General features: G+C 39.8%; 1 protein-coding gene across 7 annotated transcripts in view; it reads right to left on the reverse strand.

Annotated features, from left to right (window-relative positions):
* The window catches only part of PCDH15 (protocadherin related 15), a 621,509-nt gene that overhangs the window by 58,918 nt on the left and 547,656 nt on the right, over nucleotides 1-14,935 (reverse strand). For all 7 annotated transcript variants that reach the window (XM_077930491.1, XM_077930494.1, XM_077930496.1 and 4 more), the window contains one exon: nucleotides 10,249-10,376. In XM_077930491.1, the coding sequence (XP_077786617.1) occupies nucleotides 10,249-10,376 (128 nt within the window). The remainder of the gene's footprint in view (nucleotides 1-10,248; nucleotides 10,377-14,935) is intronic.

Raw genomic sequence — 14,935 nt, forward strand, 5'->3', positions numbered from 1 at the left:
CTCCAATACTACTCTTATTTTCAACCTGCAAATACAGCAGGTTCCCATGTTCTCTTTATAATGCAGGGTTGGGAGAAACCTAATCTCAGCAGAGTTGAAACAAGGAGAGCATGTGGAATTCAGAATTTGAAAGTAGTAAATACCATCCAGACACTTATTGTAAAATACATATACTGTATTAGCATGGAAGCTTACAAGGATGTGTTTAGTTTTTGCTCTTGGAGGACATACACTTGTAGATGAGTCATCCTTGTGGATCAATAAGATTACTCAAAAGAAGAAGAAGTTATCGGGAATTTATAGCCGGAAAACCACCTATCAGGACAACCAAGATAGTCACAATACAAGGATGGAAACAAGTGGTATTTTAACTGGGGTCAAAGCAAGGCAAAAAGAAGAGTATAAAGAACATCTAAATGTGGGAACAAATTTACTCACAACTATATGTGTGAGACAAGGCACTAATGTCAAAGTGTTAAAAATACTGGGACAGCAGATGTAGCTTTTAAAACTGAAAATATACATCAAGCTGTCAGTTCCTGCAGGGAGAAAAGTGATCTTGTTTTAAAAGCTATTATATTTTGCCAGAAACTGTGATTGGAAACATCTGAATTTGCCATCTGCTTTAGTAGAGCTAATGTTGACTAGGAAAGCCTATTCGTTTTATGAGCCCCTTCAGTATATTAGAACTAAAATTAAGAATGACCCTGTGAGGAAGGCTGCAATGCACAAAAGGACTGATGAGAGTTTATTCGTCCCCCTCCTTGCTTTAAGTAGCTAGTTTGACTCAAGCTTGCTTTCTTAAAAGGAGAAAAAGAAATGGTTAGCAACTGATGGCCGTCACTGCTAATAAAATGATAAATTTTCAGCAGTCTTCAGCCCCTGAGCAACATTTTGCTGAGTCCACAGAGAAGGTAAGGTGATGGGTCAGTACAGTAGTCCTCACAGACTCAATAAAAGCAAAATAATAGTGCAATGCATTACTAAAGTGACATAGACAAACTGTATCACCCCTTAACTTTTTGATATCATTTTTATTGCAAAATCAGAAAGAATTTCATGAAACTATACCTTCTTAAAAGTGTCTTAGAAGCCTAGATCAAAGTTCAAAATGCGGTATTTCTACTATATCCCGGAATTCCTCTCTTTTAAAACAATACTGCCTTTTTGTTCAGCCACTGCCACTTTCACTCCAAATTATAACAAAATGGAAATACACATGACTACATTTGGTCACATCTATGCCCTGCTACCCATTCCTCTGCTGCGATTTGCTTATTATACCAAATTGGGGAGACTGTACACTTTTGCATTTTCATGGACAGCTAGTCCCATGGCTTACTTTCCATTTCTCTCTCTCTCTCTCTCTCTCTCTCTCTCTCTCTCTCTCTCTCTCTCTGTGTGTGTGTGTGTGTGTGTAATACATATGGGCAACACCTGTCCATAACAATAATTAAAACCATCTAATATAGGGAGGGAGAGTGGGGAGACTGGTGACAGCAATCCCATAGCCCCGCAATCAGATCCACAATTATGGTGCAGAAGGAAACCCATTAATCCCTCTGGTGTGCTCCCTGCCCTTAGAGCCCACTGGTGCCACTGACTGGCTCCTGGGGCATGGCCTTCCCTGGCGATGATGCAGCTGAAACACTGTCCACACACCACTACTTGCAAGCTACCACCACAAACCTAGTACAATCAGGCCTGCTCCTCACCTGTGCAAGGGCATAAGATGAACCCAAGGCTACTGATAAGTCTCAAATTGGAACCTTAGATTTGCCAGGGATACGGTTTGACTAGGGCTGCCATCGATTGGAAACAGCGCCCCCGGGTGTAAATCTCTTTAATGTCCAGGGAAATCTGGACTTGGCTTAAAAACTTCATTTTTTGTTGTTGAGATTTTGCAAACAAACCAAACCCGACACCTTGATAACTTTTGTGCCCAGATTTCCCCTTTTTGAAACCTGGCAGCCCTAGGTTTGAGAAAACTAGTGCCTTTTTTCCCAAGTAAAAACAGAATAATATAAAGAACATATTTTGGTTTCCTGTTACGCCTCGTGAGGTCAGGAGAAATGATATATAAAAAAACTGGGCAAAAATTAAACAATGCCAGTATGCCATGTTATAACCAGATGTTAACGCTCAGGAAAGCAGTGAAGCAACATGACAACAGTATTGAACTGAAAGCTCACTCCTTTAATTAATCACCCACAAGATAACATGTGTTAATTATTCTTTTTAGAGCAAAATTAAGGCATTGAGAAGAGTGAAGAGATAGGACTAAATAATGTGGAGGGAAACAAAAGGTATGTGAAAACACAATTGATATGCAAAGCACTAAAATCATATCATATTAAGTAAATCTCAGGCTTCAAATCCCATAGATTAATAGCTGCAATTATTGCTGGTTTATATTTAATTTACTTATTCACCACAAAAATGCATGGTGTAACATTTGGCCTTAGAATGATAGTAAAAAAGGAACAGCTGTTCTAATGTGAAATTTCTAAAGAAATGGAATTATAACAAAGGTTGTCAAGAAAAGATAGATACAATTCTAAAGCAACTCATTCTGTTGATGACTGACTTTTTATAGCAAAACTCTATCTCAATATCAGTGTGGGGCACCCTGGCCACTAGGCCTCCCCACTTGGCCTGCAAGTCTGTAACTGGGTAAGTCACACCCATGGGTCCTACTCTTGCCATCACACAGGATACCAGGCATGAGGCAGGCAACAACCGGACTTCAAAGGAGCTATCAGGAGCTTAAGGTGAAATCCAAATTGTTTCTTTGCTGAAGCAAGGTGCTGATGGGTGCTGGAAGTATGCTTTGCTCCAAGACTGGCAAACAGTTTCCATTTGAAACTAATGTTAAAATCTGCGCTTTGAACCTCTGGATTGCAGAGCTGTTTGCAAAAGGGCTTTCAAACAGCCCCAGCACTGTGCTTCCAATCCTGACAATCAGATTTGGCTTGCCAGGGGTGGGGAGATTAAGATCTGGCCTTCTGGCCAGAAAATGTTCCCCCCTCTCTCTCTCCTGATCAAGATATTATATTTCTCCATGGGAGAGTTACAATTCTCAGAGTTCTCTAGGAAGAGGGACTGATTGTTAAACCACTCTGGAACTGTACCTCTCTGAGGGGTATGGGGTCTCCAATACCTTTATGATATCCAAGAAGCCATAATATTGCTTGTGATGAAGAAGACAACTGCCTGCAGAGTTTCTTACAAATTCATCCCCTCCCCAATAATTACCGATAATTTCAGATTCAGATTACGAAGGCAAAATATATTTCACAACTATTTATACTGCTTGTGAAATTATTTTAAGAATTTTGAACAAGGTAGTTTCTGTAGCCTTCCAAGGGGTGCCAACTTGAATAAAATATTGTGGGGGCCCAGGTAAGCCCTGCCCCACATAATTGAGCACATGATGCAGTGCACACACACACTATTTGAGTGGAAATGTCCGTCAACTTTGGGGAAGCCCAGCCCCCACAGCCCCCAGGAGTTGGCTCCTATGAGCCTTCCCATTTTTATTTTTATTTTCTACAACGAACATTTTCATAAGACATTGATTTCACTTCTACCCTTTGATTTCTTTATCAAAAACAAACTGAATAATCAGTATTAGACCTGTGGTCAACTCTGCGCCACTAAAAGACACAGCAAGGACATATAACAGATCTACTTTCATTTTATACTCAAACATAACAACTCCCCTGTTTTATTTTTGTTCCATTTTAATTTAATTGCACTTGTTGATGATTTTTGTTTCTTTGCTTAGTTCAAATAATATTTAGCAGGAGAGATTAAATAATGCCATACAAAGAGCTGTATTTCTGGTTTGTTATTATATTTATATGTGACAAATAGGAGCCTACAATTCTTGCACAGACATTAAGGCTATATAACAATTTTTAGAATTAAAAACTTCAGGGATTAATTTCTACTTAGATTATTGCTCATCAGACTGAAGTCATTTTTCATGAATTTGTGACAAAACAGACACACACACATCTGTGGCAAGTGAAGATCAATTTACAAGCATGCAGCTGTGGCACATTTGATATGATGCACATAAATTGCTACCCGAAAACTTAATAACTACAATAACTAAATCATCCAGGACTATTAAAGTGACACTAATTATAGTGAAAATTGTTTATACTGACTTGAAGTGTGCACAAGCCTAAAGAGCTTGTCTGTTTAACTTCGTATAAATTACACACTTTAAAACTTGAAATGCATTCCATACCAATAAGGCCCAAACTTTTTACTCCAAGTTGAGTGATAGAGGGGTAACTAAATACAAAAGAAAAATGCAAGAAATTGATTTGGACCATTTTATAGTGCTTTTCAATTAACATTTATTTAATGACTTACAGGGCATTTTTAAGTGTGTTTATTCAGAATTCAGGGCTGTTTCCAACATTGTAGCTTCGTTTGCAACACAGTTTTCTCTTCTTCCCCTTGAAAGGAGAATTGCATATGACTACCTGAAAAACAGGGACACGGGTGGTGCTGTGGGTTAAACCACAGAGCCTAGGATTTGCTGATCAGAAGGTCAGAGGTTCGAATACCCGTGACGGGGTGAGATCCTGTTGCTCGGTCCCTGCTCCTGCCAACCTAGCAATTCGAAAGCACGTCAAAGTGCAAGTAGATAAATAGGTACCACTCCGGCAGGAAGGTAAACAGTGTTTCTGTGCGCTGCTCTGGTTCGCCAGAAGCGGCTTAGTCATGCTGGCCACATGACCCGGAAGCTGTACGCCAGCTCCCTCGGCCAATAAAGCGAGATGAGCGCTGCAACCCCAGAGTCGGCCACGACTGGACCTAATGGTCAGGGGTCCCTTTACCTTTACCTGAAAAGCATCATGAAGACAAATAATCATAGATGCTCATAGATGGTTTGGAGGAGCCTTGTGTCTTTGTGATTTCCCCTCTGGAATTTGGGATTTTGAGCTGGAACTGTGGAGCTGATGGTGGTTTCTAGTCTGGTGACTTGGGGCTTTTCAGGAAGGCAGTAAGAAGTGTCCAGGTTGACTAATTCATGGATGGCAGAAACCTGACCTTTTGTCTTTTACCAATGGCAATACTCTCTACTGCTGTGTCCTGTTTGAGCTTTGGCTTGTCTGCATAGGAATTCTATTGCTTCCTGGATACTTGCGCCACATGCTCAGCTGCTTTTGTTCCAAGCTGCTACAATTTCTTCCAGAATATTTTTTGTCTCCAAGCTTTCTTTTCCCCCTGCTTTTTTTTTGCCAGTTGCCACTCTATATACTGGACATTTTTCTTAAGCCCAATCCATCTTTTGCCCCTAAAATTCCCAGCAAGGGTCATGAATCACACAATGCACCCTCATTCCTTTTCTCAGGTAAGGCAGCTACAGCCTCCATTCGTCTTTCATACTGCCCTTCATTATTAATGGTTTTACTTCTTCAGTGTGTCACCTCGCTCTGTATTGTTCCTTCCCAGTCCCCTTTAATTCGGGGTTTCTTGATCTCAGTTTGGCTTTTTTATATATATACTTTCGTGAGTCTCCAAAGTACAAATCTACTAGAAAACAGACAATGTAAAAATGATACCTTCTTACTCAGCAGATCTCCCTTGTGCATTCATCATAATACTGCCTACTGCAAGAATAAAGAAGTTCTTGCAACTTTTTAACTTGAAGTAAAATAGCCATGCAACAAGAGACAGGTATTTTGGAAACAGGCATTTAACTCAGTATGCTAAATTCCTACAGATCTGAATATCCAGTGCTACACTGAGTCTCATTTCCCAGGCTAAAAATACTGTAAAAGTGGCTCCTGTGCCTCCGTTACCCTGATAAAATACTAGTGATGATTGCAGTATCTCTGAATACTTTTACTTGCTATGTTTCTATGTTTGAATGCAGAGATGTTTTACCTGTTGTGGAGTATGATTTAAAAAATAATAATTATGGAAGGCAAATCTTAATCAGTATAATTACTTCAAAATTTGTGATCTAACTTTCATCAATTAAATAAAATTCATCTGCAGAAATTCAACAGAAGGCACTTCCAAACTAACTGTATTTTATCATTTATTTTCCCTAAATGAATAAATAGCCCAACTGAGGGTTAACAGCTCTATTCAGAATGCACTATATGCAAGCTTTGGAAGAGTTAAAACTCCCCACAAATTTGTGGCAATGCCTATATTTCCTAATTGGTTGTATTCATTTTTTTGCTTAGATTTATCATTGTCAATGACCTGCTGTTTTACTGCTGAGAAACTCCTAGTAATGGCAATAAGAAGGAAACATCCATACGTCAGCAAAGTTTTGGAGCATCCCTCTTGCGCATTAAAAGATCAAGTACCTTTCCCCTTACATCTTATTTTAAAGAGTGCACATTTAATGATCTTTGCTGTTAAATTTACAATGGCATGACTTGCTTTTACATTCAAATGCAAGCATCTTCAAAACTAACCATAAGTATGCAATGAATTTCTTTGATACTGGTATTAATGCAATTTTTAAACTTCAGGGTCAAAGTGACATTGGTTGAGAAGGCTTGACTTGATTTTAAGCATACTGCTTTCTCCAATTTAATGAGGACAATTATGAACTTCAGAATCCTAAATTACAATGTAGAACTTTAAAGAAATTTTAAGCCAGAAGTGCCCTTTTCCATTTCTGAGAACACTATTTTTGTAGTCTAGTTACATAAAACTTAACTTATGTCTAGACACATAAACACGGCAGGGTATTTTATAGTTACTTTTTGCTTTCTTTTCATTTGCTGCCTTGTAATGTTATGCAATAGTGAAGGAGAAATAAACTGCAGGGTTGTTATTCATTTCATGATTTTATGTAACCTGCAGATTTAGTTGTTTTGTACTTTCTTGCTGCCTATCTAGAGAGACAATTCTTTGGAAAAGGTACAGATACAACTTTCATTTACATTCATTCTAAAAGACTTACTGTTTGGAAGGGGTAAAAGTCAATCAACTTGGAAAATGCACTTCACGGATCAAGTAAATTGATCTTCTTTTCCCTACATAATGGATGTGTACGGTGATTTTTTGTATAAACATGGAATATACGTACAGTTAAGGTTGTTTTGTGATTGCTGTTCCAATGGTTGAATCAAAATCTCTCTCTCTCTCTCTCTTTTTACTATAATGGCTTCTGGGATGGAATAAAGTCAACCTATATTTTGGATTATTTACTTGCAATTTTAAGAATGGTTATTCAAAAGTGAGTCTCACTGAGCTCAGAAGGGTTTATTCCTTTGGTAAACAAATTTAGGATTAGAGTGCTAAATTCTGTAAAAGTCTATAAGGCAAAATGTGGAAGGTCAGATGTTAGAGGTCAAAAATTAGACAGAACATAAGAGGCTCACCTAATCCGGCATTTTGTACTCACAATGGCCAACTAAATGCCTATGGGTATCTCACAAGTAGGACCTGTATGTAATAGTGCTCTCCTCACTTGTGGTATTCAGCAACTGGTATTAAATGGTATAAGAAGAAGAAGAGTAGAAGAGTTTGGATTTGATATCCCGCCTTTCACTCCCCTTCAGGAGTCTCAAAGCGGCTAACAATCTCCTTTCCCTTCCTCCCCCACAACAAACACTCTGTGAGGTGAGTGGGGCTGAGAGACTTCAAAGAAGTGTGACTGGCCCATGGTCACCCAGCAGCTCCATGTGGAGGAGCGGAGACGCAAACCCGGTTACCCAGATTACAAGACTAGCGCTCTTAACCACTACACCACACTGGCAGTAGATGATACAGTGGCCAACATCAGAGACATGACGTGGTCATAATCAATGTCATTATTTTAGGGTTAAAAAGAAAGTTGGGTGACAGTTAGATACAGAAAGAAGCAGTCATAAATCTAAAATAAAACAAACAAAGAAACAAAACCCACTATAGTAAGATGCCCACATTTGTGACGTATGAGATGATAGCTGGGCTTTTACTAATGAACAGTGCAATTCTATGCATGTCTACTCAGATGTAAGCTCCACTGAACTGAATCATGTATAGGGCTGCAATCGAATTCAGCCAAATTTGGCTCAACCATCTCTTGTTAATGGAACACATTTCTGTGGATAAGAAATGCCTTCATTCTTTTTACATTGGTGAGCAAGAGGATGGAACTGATGGGTTTCTTTATGGCAACTTATTATAACTACAGACTGGCTGTAAATAGAAATTACAACAGTAGTTTAATTCTCTGTGATACGAGCACTTTTATTCTTCTGACTATAGTCAATCCAGTGATTGTACATTTCTATAGCACATTTATGGATAATCAAGTACTCCTAATATCCTCTGCCCACTTCTTAAGCTATAATGATTCCTGCTTAGCCCTTCTGATTTCAGGGTTTGCTTTCCTGGATGTAGATTTCCTCCCAATAGGCCTCCTGTCTCCTGCTGCTACTGTCAGAGATGGTGAGAAAATATGAATGATGAGAGCATACTTCTTCCCCTCCTCTAAATCTTAACCTAACCATAATACCTCTGAGTTAACATTATGAAGAACTACCTTGAGGGAAAATAATGGGCCTCTTTAATAAACTGCTGTCATTCTCCATTAGATTTCTAGCTCCCTAAATCAGGTCCAAATAAGAGAATTCTTGGTAGGCCAGGCATCCATGGACACTTTTCAACAAACCTGTCAGCAATTTAGATTGTTCCCCATGTTGACTGCACAAAATGCAAGATGAGGAAGATAGAAAAGGACACAGATAAGTGTATTCTAGTCACATGTAATCTCTTCATAAACATACTTGCTTATATGGTGCTTTCCCCATTATCTTTCCCCCTACTTTCTTCAAATGCAACACCCTGGTATACAAGTTTTTAAAATGTATACGAATATCAAGTAGTGAATCTGATTTTAGGGCAATTTTATGCTTTTGTATGTATAAAAAAATAGTCAAAAATATTTTTATATAATAGCCTTAGTGGAAGGACCTCTGCCCAATTCAGACCCACCCCCTTCCCCAATATCCCCTGTAATATTCTCAGCTCTCTGGAGAGGCTTTTCAAGGGTAAAGATGGCTGTAGAGGGAGAAGGAGGGGAGTCAGGGATAAGAAAATCCATTTCCATGAAATTAACGGCATTCATGGTTCTTGAGATCCATGCCATCTTCTCTGAAGCAACTCTTACTGATTTTGATGGTGTTAACATGCAAGTATGGATGCTTGGATCAAAGCCTTATTTTAATTTTATGATTCAGTATTGGTATGTGAAAAGTGCTTTTCCTTCAGGGATCACAAGATGGTGGAAAGAAAAGCTCCTAGACTGGGGACAGCCGTTCAAACTCTTTGCCGTGCCTCTGGTGCCTATCTCACCGCCACCACCAAAGACACTAGGGCAAGTGCTTCTATGTGGAACTGTAAAAAAGGACAAGTCAATGTAACAGTAGTGGCAGCCGCTGCTGCATTGGAGCTGCAATTTCCCATGGGCTAGCCCATGCCCACCAGTTAGAATCTCATGCCAGTACAAAATCCTAGCACCTCCTCTATCAGGACTGACACATAAGCATGCCTTTAAAAAGTATTATTATGGTATTAATTATACTACACTATAATAATACTATGGGACGCGGGTGGCGCTGTGGGTTAAAGCCTCAGCGCCTAGGGCTTGCCGATCGAAAGGTCGGCGGTTCGAATCCCCATGGCGGGGTGCGCTCCCGTTGCTCGGTCCCAGCGCCTGCCAACCTAGCAGTTCGAAAGCACCCTTAAGTGCAAGTAGATAAATAGGGACCGCTTTCTAGCGGGAAGGTAAACGGCGTTCCGTGTGCTGCGCTGGCTCGCCAGATGCAGCTTGTCACGCTGGCCACGTGACCCGGAAGTGTCTCCGGACAGCGCTGGCCCCCGGCCTCTTAAGTGAGATGGGCGCACAACCCTAGAGTCTGTCAAGACTGGCCCGTACGGGCAGGGGTACCTTATAATAATACTATAATAATGTAGTATTATAGTAAGTATAAATGAATTGCTATAATTCATTATTTAGGAATTATAAATAATTGTATATTGAATCAGTTCTGAAATTTCTTTTCACAAGCAAACCTTCAAACCCATAAATAACAAAATATCTGTATACATATCAAATGGCATCCTGATAGACTTGAAGCTAAGTGTTAGAATAGGCAGGTGGATTTGCTTTACATAGTTGCACCTTTTGAGGCCATCCAAATGAACATATAATATTTAGACATCCAAGATACAGGACTCTGGACCTCAGCCATGTGCTTGTTTAATTCTCACCTTCACTTTCATCACGGAAGCAAACATTCTAGCATCTTCAGACACACCTCCTATGTATTGCTTTCTTGTGAAGACAGGAGCATGGTCATTTTCATCCTGTACTTCAATGAACACCTTGGCAGTATTACCTAAAATAAAACACAAAGAATTAGAAGAATTTGGCTACACACTGAGTGCTTTTAAGTAATCAGCATTTCTGAAAAGAGACGCATAATGGAAGGAAATTAATTTGTAGCTTTAATGCCCTGATCTTAAAGGCCTGCAGAGGTACACTGTGCACACTGCATAGAGTGGCTTGCTGCCGACGTTGCTAAAATGGTATTCTGTGTGAGACTTGCTGGCCTATGCAACTCCATTATATAATGTCTCCTCAACTGCATGGAGTTCTGAAGTTGTAGCTGCTATGATACCCACAAAGGCATTTAGGTGAAGTGTTCCTTTGTCCTTTTCTTTAGCTCCAGAATGACTTTGGGTGGTATCACTGCCCCGCATATGACCATGGTCATGGTAGTTGTCTGCTGCAATTGCACAGATCCATACTTCAAGGGCCACAATATTTTACTGATGTGGCACATGATTATTATTTATTAAATGTATACCCCACCTTTTCTCCAAAATGAGCCAGCAGTCGTGACAGGGCACTGATATTGCAGTGACTGCAGTTCATTCTGAAAACAGACTAGAATTTCACATGGTTGGGTTGTTAATCACACAGAGACCATTTCACAACAAGGAGTGAGAGCAGGGTAGCAAAGTGGTAAAGGTGAAGCAATTATTGAGTGGAAGAAGAAACAAGGAGGTAGGATTTGTGGGGTTTGTGTTTAGTGAGACAAACCAAAGAGATTGATGTGGGACTAGTCACAGCATGTATTTATGACTCTCTGTCATATGAAAGTCTTGGTAGGAATCTCTTAGGAATGGGAAATTTTGCCTCATAATATAGCAAGGTAGCAGGTTGAACGATATGGCTACGAACTCTGTCATCATCTGTGGATAAGACTGAGGCATCTAATCAAATGAAATCTAGCCTTGTATTTGTAACTACGATTTGGTTCCCAGCATGAACTGAATATGAGTAATCGTACTAATAAAATGGATACCAAACTCACTGCAGCCAAATAATAGATCTTAGATTTGAAAGAGTTTTCTTTCTGGTAACCTTGGGCCACAAGAGCACAAAGCCTGAACATCAATATGAAAAGTACATAGTAATCTGACCCCCCCCCAAAAAAAAACCCCACATCACTTTCAGACTCCATAATCAAAGAAGTTGACACATTGTCGAAAACGGTGAAAAGTCAGTTTGCTGAAAGAAATCCCATTTGCCAGTGAGAAATGATTTCCTTTCAGAGTTGATTCTTTTCCATGACGGCAAGTTATGGCTGTTTTATACTGCTATATATGGGGCATGTTTTCTTCATATCCGTCACCCTGATTATTTTGGTCTCTTTTCTTTTTGAGTACCGTATTGAAAAGAGTTCCATAGCTGTATCTGGAACAGAAACCACTTCCTATATTGGCCAAGGTGTCAACAATATGACATCTTTTGAAGTCCAACCATTGGAAAAAATATAACTTCATAAGAAAATGGAATCTCATGCTTTATATGCATGAGAAGATAAACAAGGAACTGGTGATACCTCAGCAGAATATCCAGTTATTCAATTTCTTTGTTGATGTCTACAGGTCTTGTTTTAAATCAACACAAGGTGATGCTTCTAGAATTCTCTGTTGCAGACAGTTGCACCCTTCCCTCCCTGAAATTTATTTCTTTGTGACTGTTTCCCTACCTATTGACACCAACGTAATGGAAAATACCTTTGGTAGCTCTAGGCTGGAATAGTTTGGGGGTCTGTTTTGTAGGCATACTGCAGGAATGAATGGACTTTGGATTCAGAGAATCCAAGGCTGCTTCTGACACATGCTATTTCAGCTCCTACTGCTAGTCATAAATCTGCACCTATGACTCTTTCTATGGGCATACTGGGGATCTCTTGGCTCCATCAGAACTCCCATCTCCCAGCCTTCAGCAGTGGCTAAAATTGCTCTGCTGGTTTAGAACTATGGCAGTGAATTGTTCTCAGCAGTTCCTTTACTTCAGTTAACTCCTGAGTGAAAGAGTATTTTGCACAATTATAATCTATATAAATGTTCCAGATTTGCAGAGCTTGTAAATTGCTAGTTATTGGCATACTACTCCAGGAAGAAAGATTAATTTAAGTTCCATGTTTGCTGGACAGCATGAAATTTGCATAATATATTAAAAATATAAATTAAAGATTTCTTCAATAATGCTTGCTGTTCTTGATTTGACAGTAAACGGGGAGGGGGGAGATTGTGGCACACCAACAGAGCACACCTCTGCACTTTCACAAGAACCAATGTGGCGTAATGGAACTTACTGGGTAACCTTGAGCCTGTTACTCAGTCTAACCTACCTCACAAGGTTCTTGTGAATGTAAATTGAAGGTGGTGCCTTGAGTTCCTTTGAAGAAAAATGGGATAAATGCATTTACCCTATTTGCAGTTGTGCTCCCCATTGATATTTGCATAATCACCAAAATGCTTCCAATTTTTAATCAAGGTATAAAGGACAATTTTTATTTTAACTATAACAACAACAAACCATATACAGTGGTACCTCGGGTTACATATGCTTCAGGTTACATACTCCGCTAACCCAGAAATAGTGCTTCAGGTTAAGAACTTTGCTTCAGGATGAGAACAGAAATTGTGTTCCGGCGGTGCAGCAGCAGCAGGAGACCCCATTAGCTAAAGTGGTGCTTCAGGTTAAGAACAGTTTCAGGTTAAGTATGGACCTCCGGAATGAATTAAGTACTTAACCCGAGGTACCACTGTATATATTGTTTTAGAGGTTTTCTAATGACTTGCCACATACTACCTCAGTAATCCTTATAACTATCAATCAAGGGAGAGCAGTATTACCACAACTGTTGTTTGTGTTCTAGAGGCTTATTAGAAGGAATAGGAGGGGGAAAGGGCAGTAGGAAAAGAGTTTCTTAAAAGAAAATAAAGTGTGATATTTCTGTGAATAGAACCCACATTACAAAATAAATGTTTAGAGCATCTCCACCTTCCCTGCCTGGTGCACTAGGATATGCTAGAATCAGTGCCTTTTTTGGTAAAAGGTGGCTGGACTCATTTTTTGATAAACGTACTGTGGGCTGCTAGCACATAATGGCTCCCACAGGCACGGAAAAACAGGAGTAATGGTACTTTGGACCAGTATGTACCATCACAAAAGAGGCTCTGCTAGAATCACAGAATTGTAGCGTTGAAATGAAGGGACCATAAATATCATCTATTTCAACCCCCTGCAATGCAAGAATCTTTCACCCATTGTGGGGCTTGAACCCACAACCTTGAGATTAAGAGTCTCATGCTCTACCGACTGAGAAGCAGCACTTCACCTTAGCCAAAAGACTGAGAAGCCCTTTCAAGGCTTAGCCAGACATGACCCAAGTCAAATACGAATGGCCGATCAGGTCATGTCGCTGAACATTTATGTCATGTTCTGCAACAGGAAATAATAAGTGAACTGCATTATAACTTCTATTTATGTTTTCTGTTAAAAGTTGAGAGAGAATTAAATCCACTTTCAACTTCTTCTTCTTTTTAAGCTAAGCTAGCTAAAATGTTACCGTGAAAGGCAACTGGCAGGCCTTGGTTTGGTAGCTTTCAGTACTTCCAGGTCATAGGAAAAAAGCTGAAACTGGAGCATACAAGAAGTGTTTTCAACACTACTAGTCTACTTAGCTCAGTATATTTATTCAAATGTCAAGATATCCCTTCCTCTGCATAATTAAAATTATTCTGTTATTTCTGTGTCTTCTAATTTCTGACATTAAACTATTAAAGCCTTTAGTCCATATAGTTATTTATCTACATAAATCAATCTACCTTCCAGCTTTAACTTTGATGACATTTAATTTCATTAACACCTTCATTTCAGTTCATCAGTTCATTTTTATACATGGCATATATTTCATTGGTTTGGCAGCTTGAGAGCACAGCATCTGTGAGTCACTCATTATTTAACTCTTTCCTGCTAAGAAGCTCCCAAGCAACCAGCAGCTGACTATAATGGAAGAATTAATATGTCAAAATATAGCCATTGGTTTGTCTTCCAGTCTGGGCTAACAGATGTTAGAATCCCAGATCTCATTCTTCACACAAGCAGATAGGAATGTATTTGTTTTGATCGTGGAGGCAACTGCAAAAACACCATGTGTGACATAAACACATCTAATCTATCTATAAAGTCTAATTTACAACAGACTTTTGGGAGGACTTCCGGTGCTGCGCGATCGCGTTACAAGCGGGGGTTTTACCGAGAGGGAAACCCCGGGCTATTTTGGAGGATTAGGGGGTGTTTCAGGGCGCGGAAACCCCCCGAAAACGTCTCTGGAGGGTGTCCAGAGAACCTGGTTCCCGTAGCGACGAAAAGCGAGCGGCGCAACCGTCAGGTAGCTCCAAAATTGAAGCGAAGAGTACGGCGGCGTTGCTCAGCGGTCGAGGGAAGCCATTGCCGACCTCCATTTAGCGAAGCCCCGAGCTTGTGGTGAAAGCGCGGTGCTCTCACTTAAAAGAACTCTGACTTAAAGAACTTTAATTTTGGCGAAAATACCAACAAGGAAGTCAGAAAATAAACGAAGAAGCAAACGGA

The sequence above is a fragment of the Podarcis muralis genome, chromosome 6 (assembly GCF_964188315.1).
Source record: "Podarcis muralis chromosome 6, rPodMur119.hap1.1, whole genome shotgun sequence".
Taxonomy (NCBI): Eukaryota; Metazoa; Chordata; class Lepidosauria; order Squamata; family Lacertidae; genus Podarcis; species Podarcis muralis.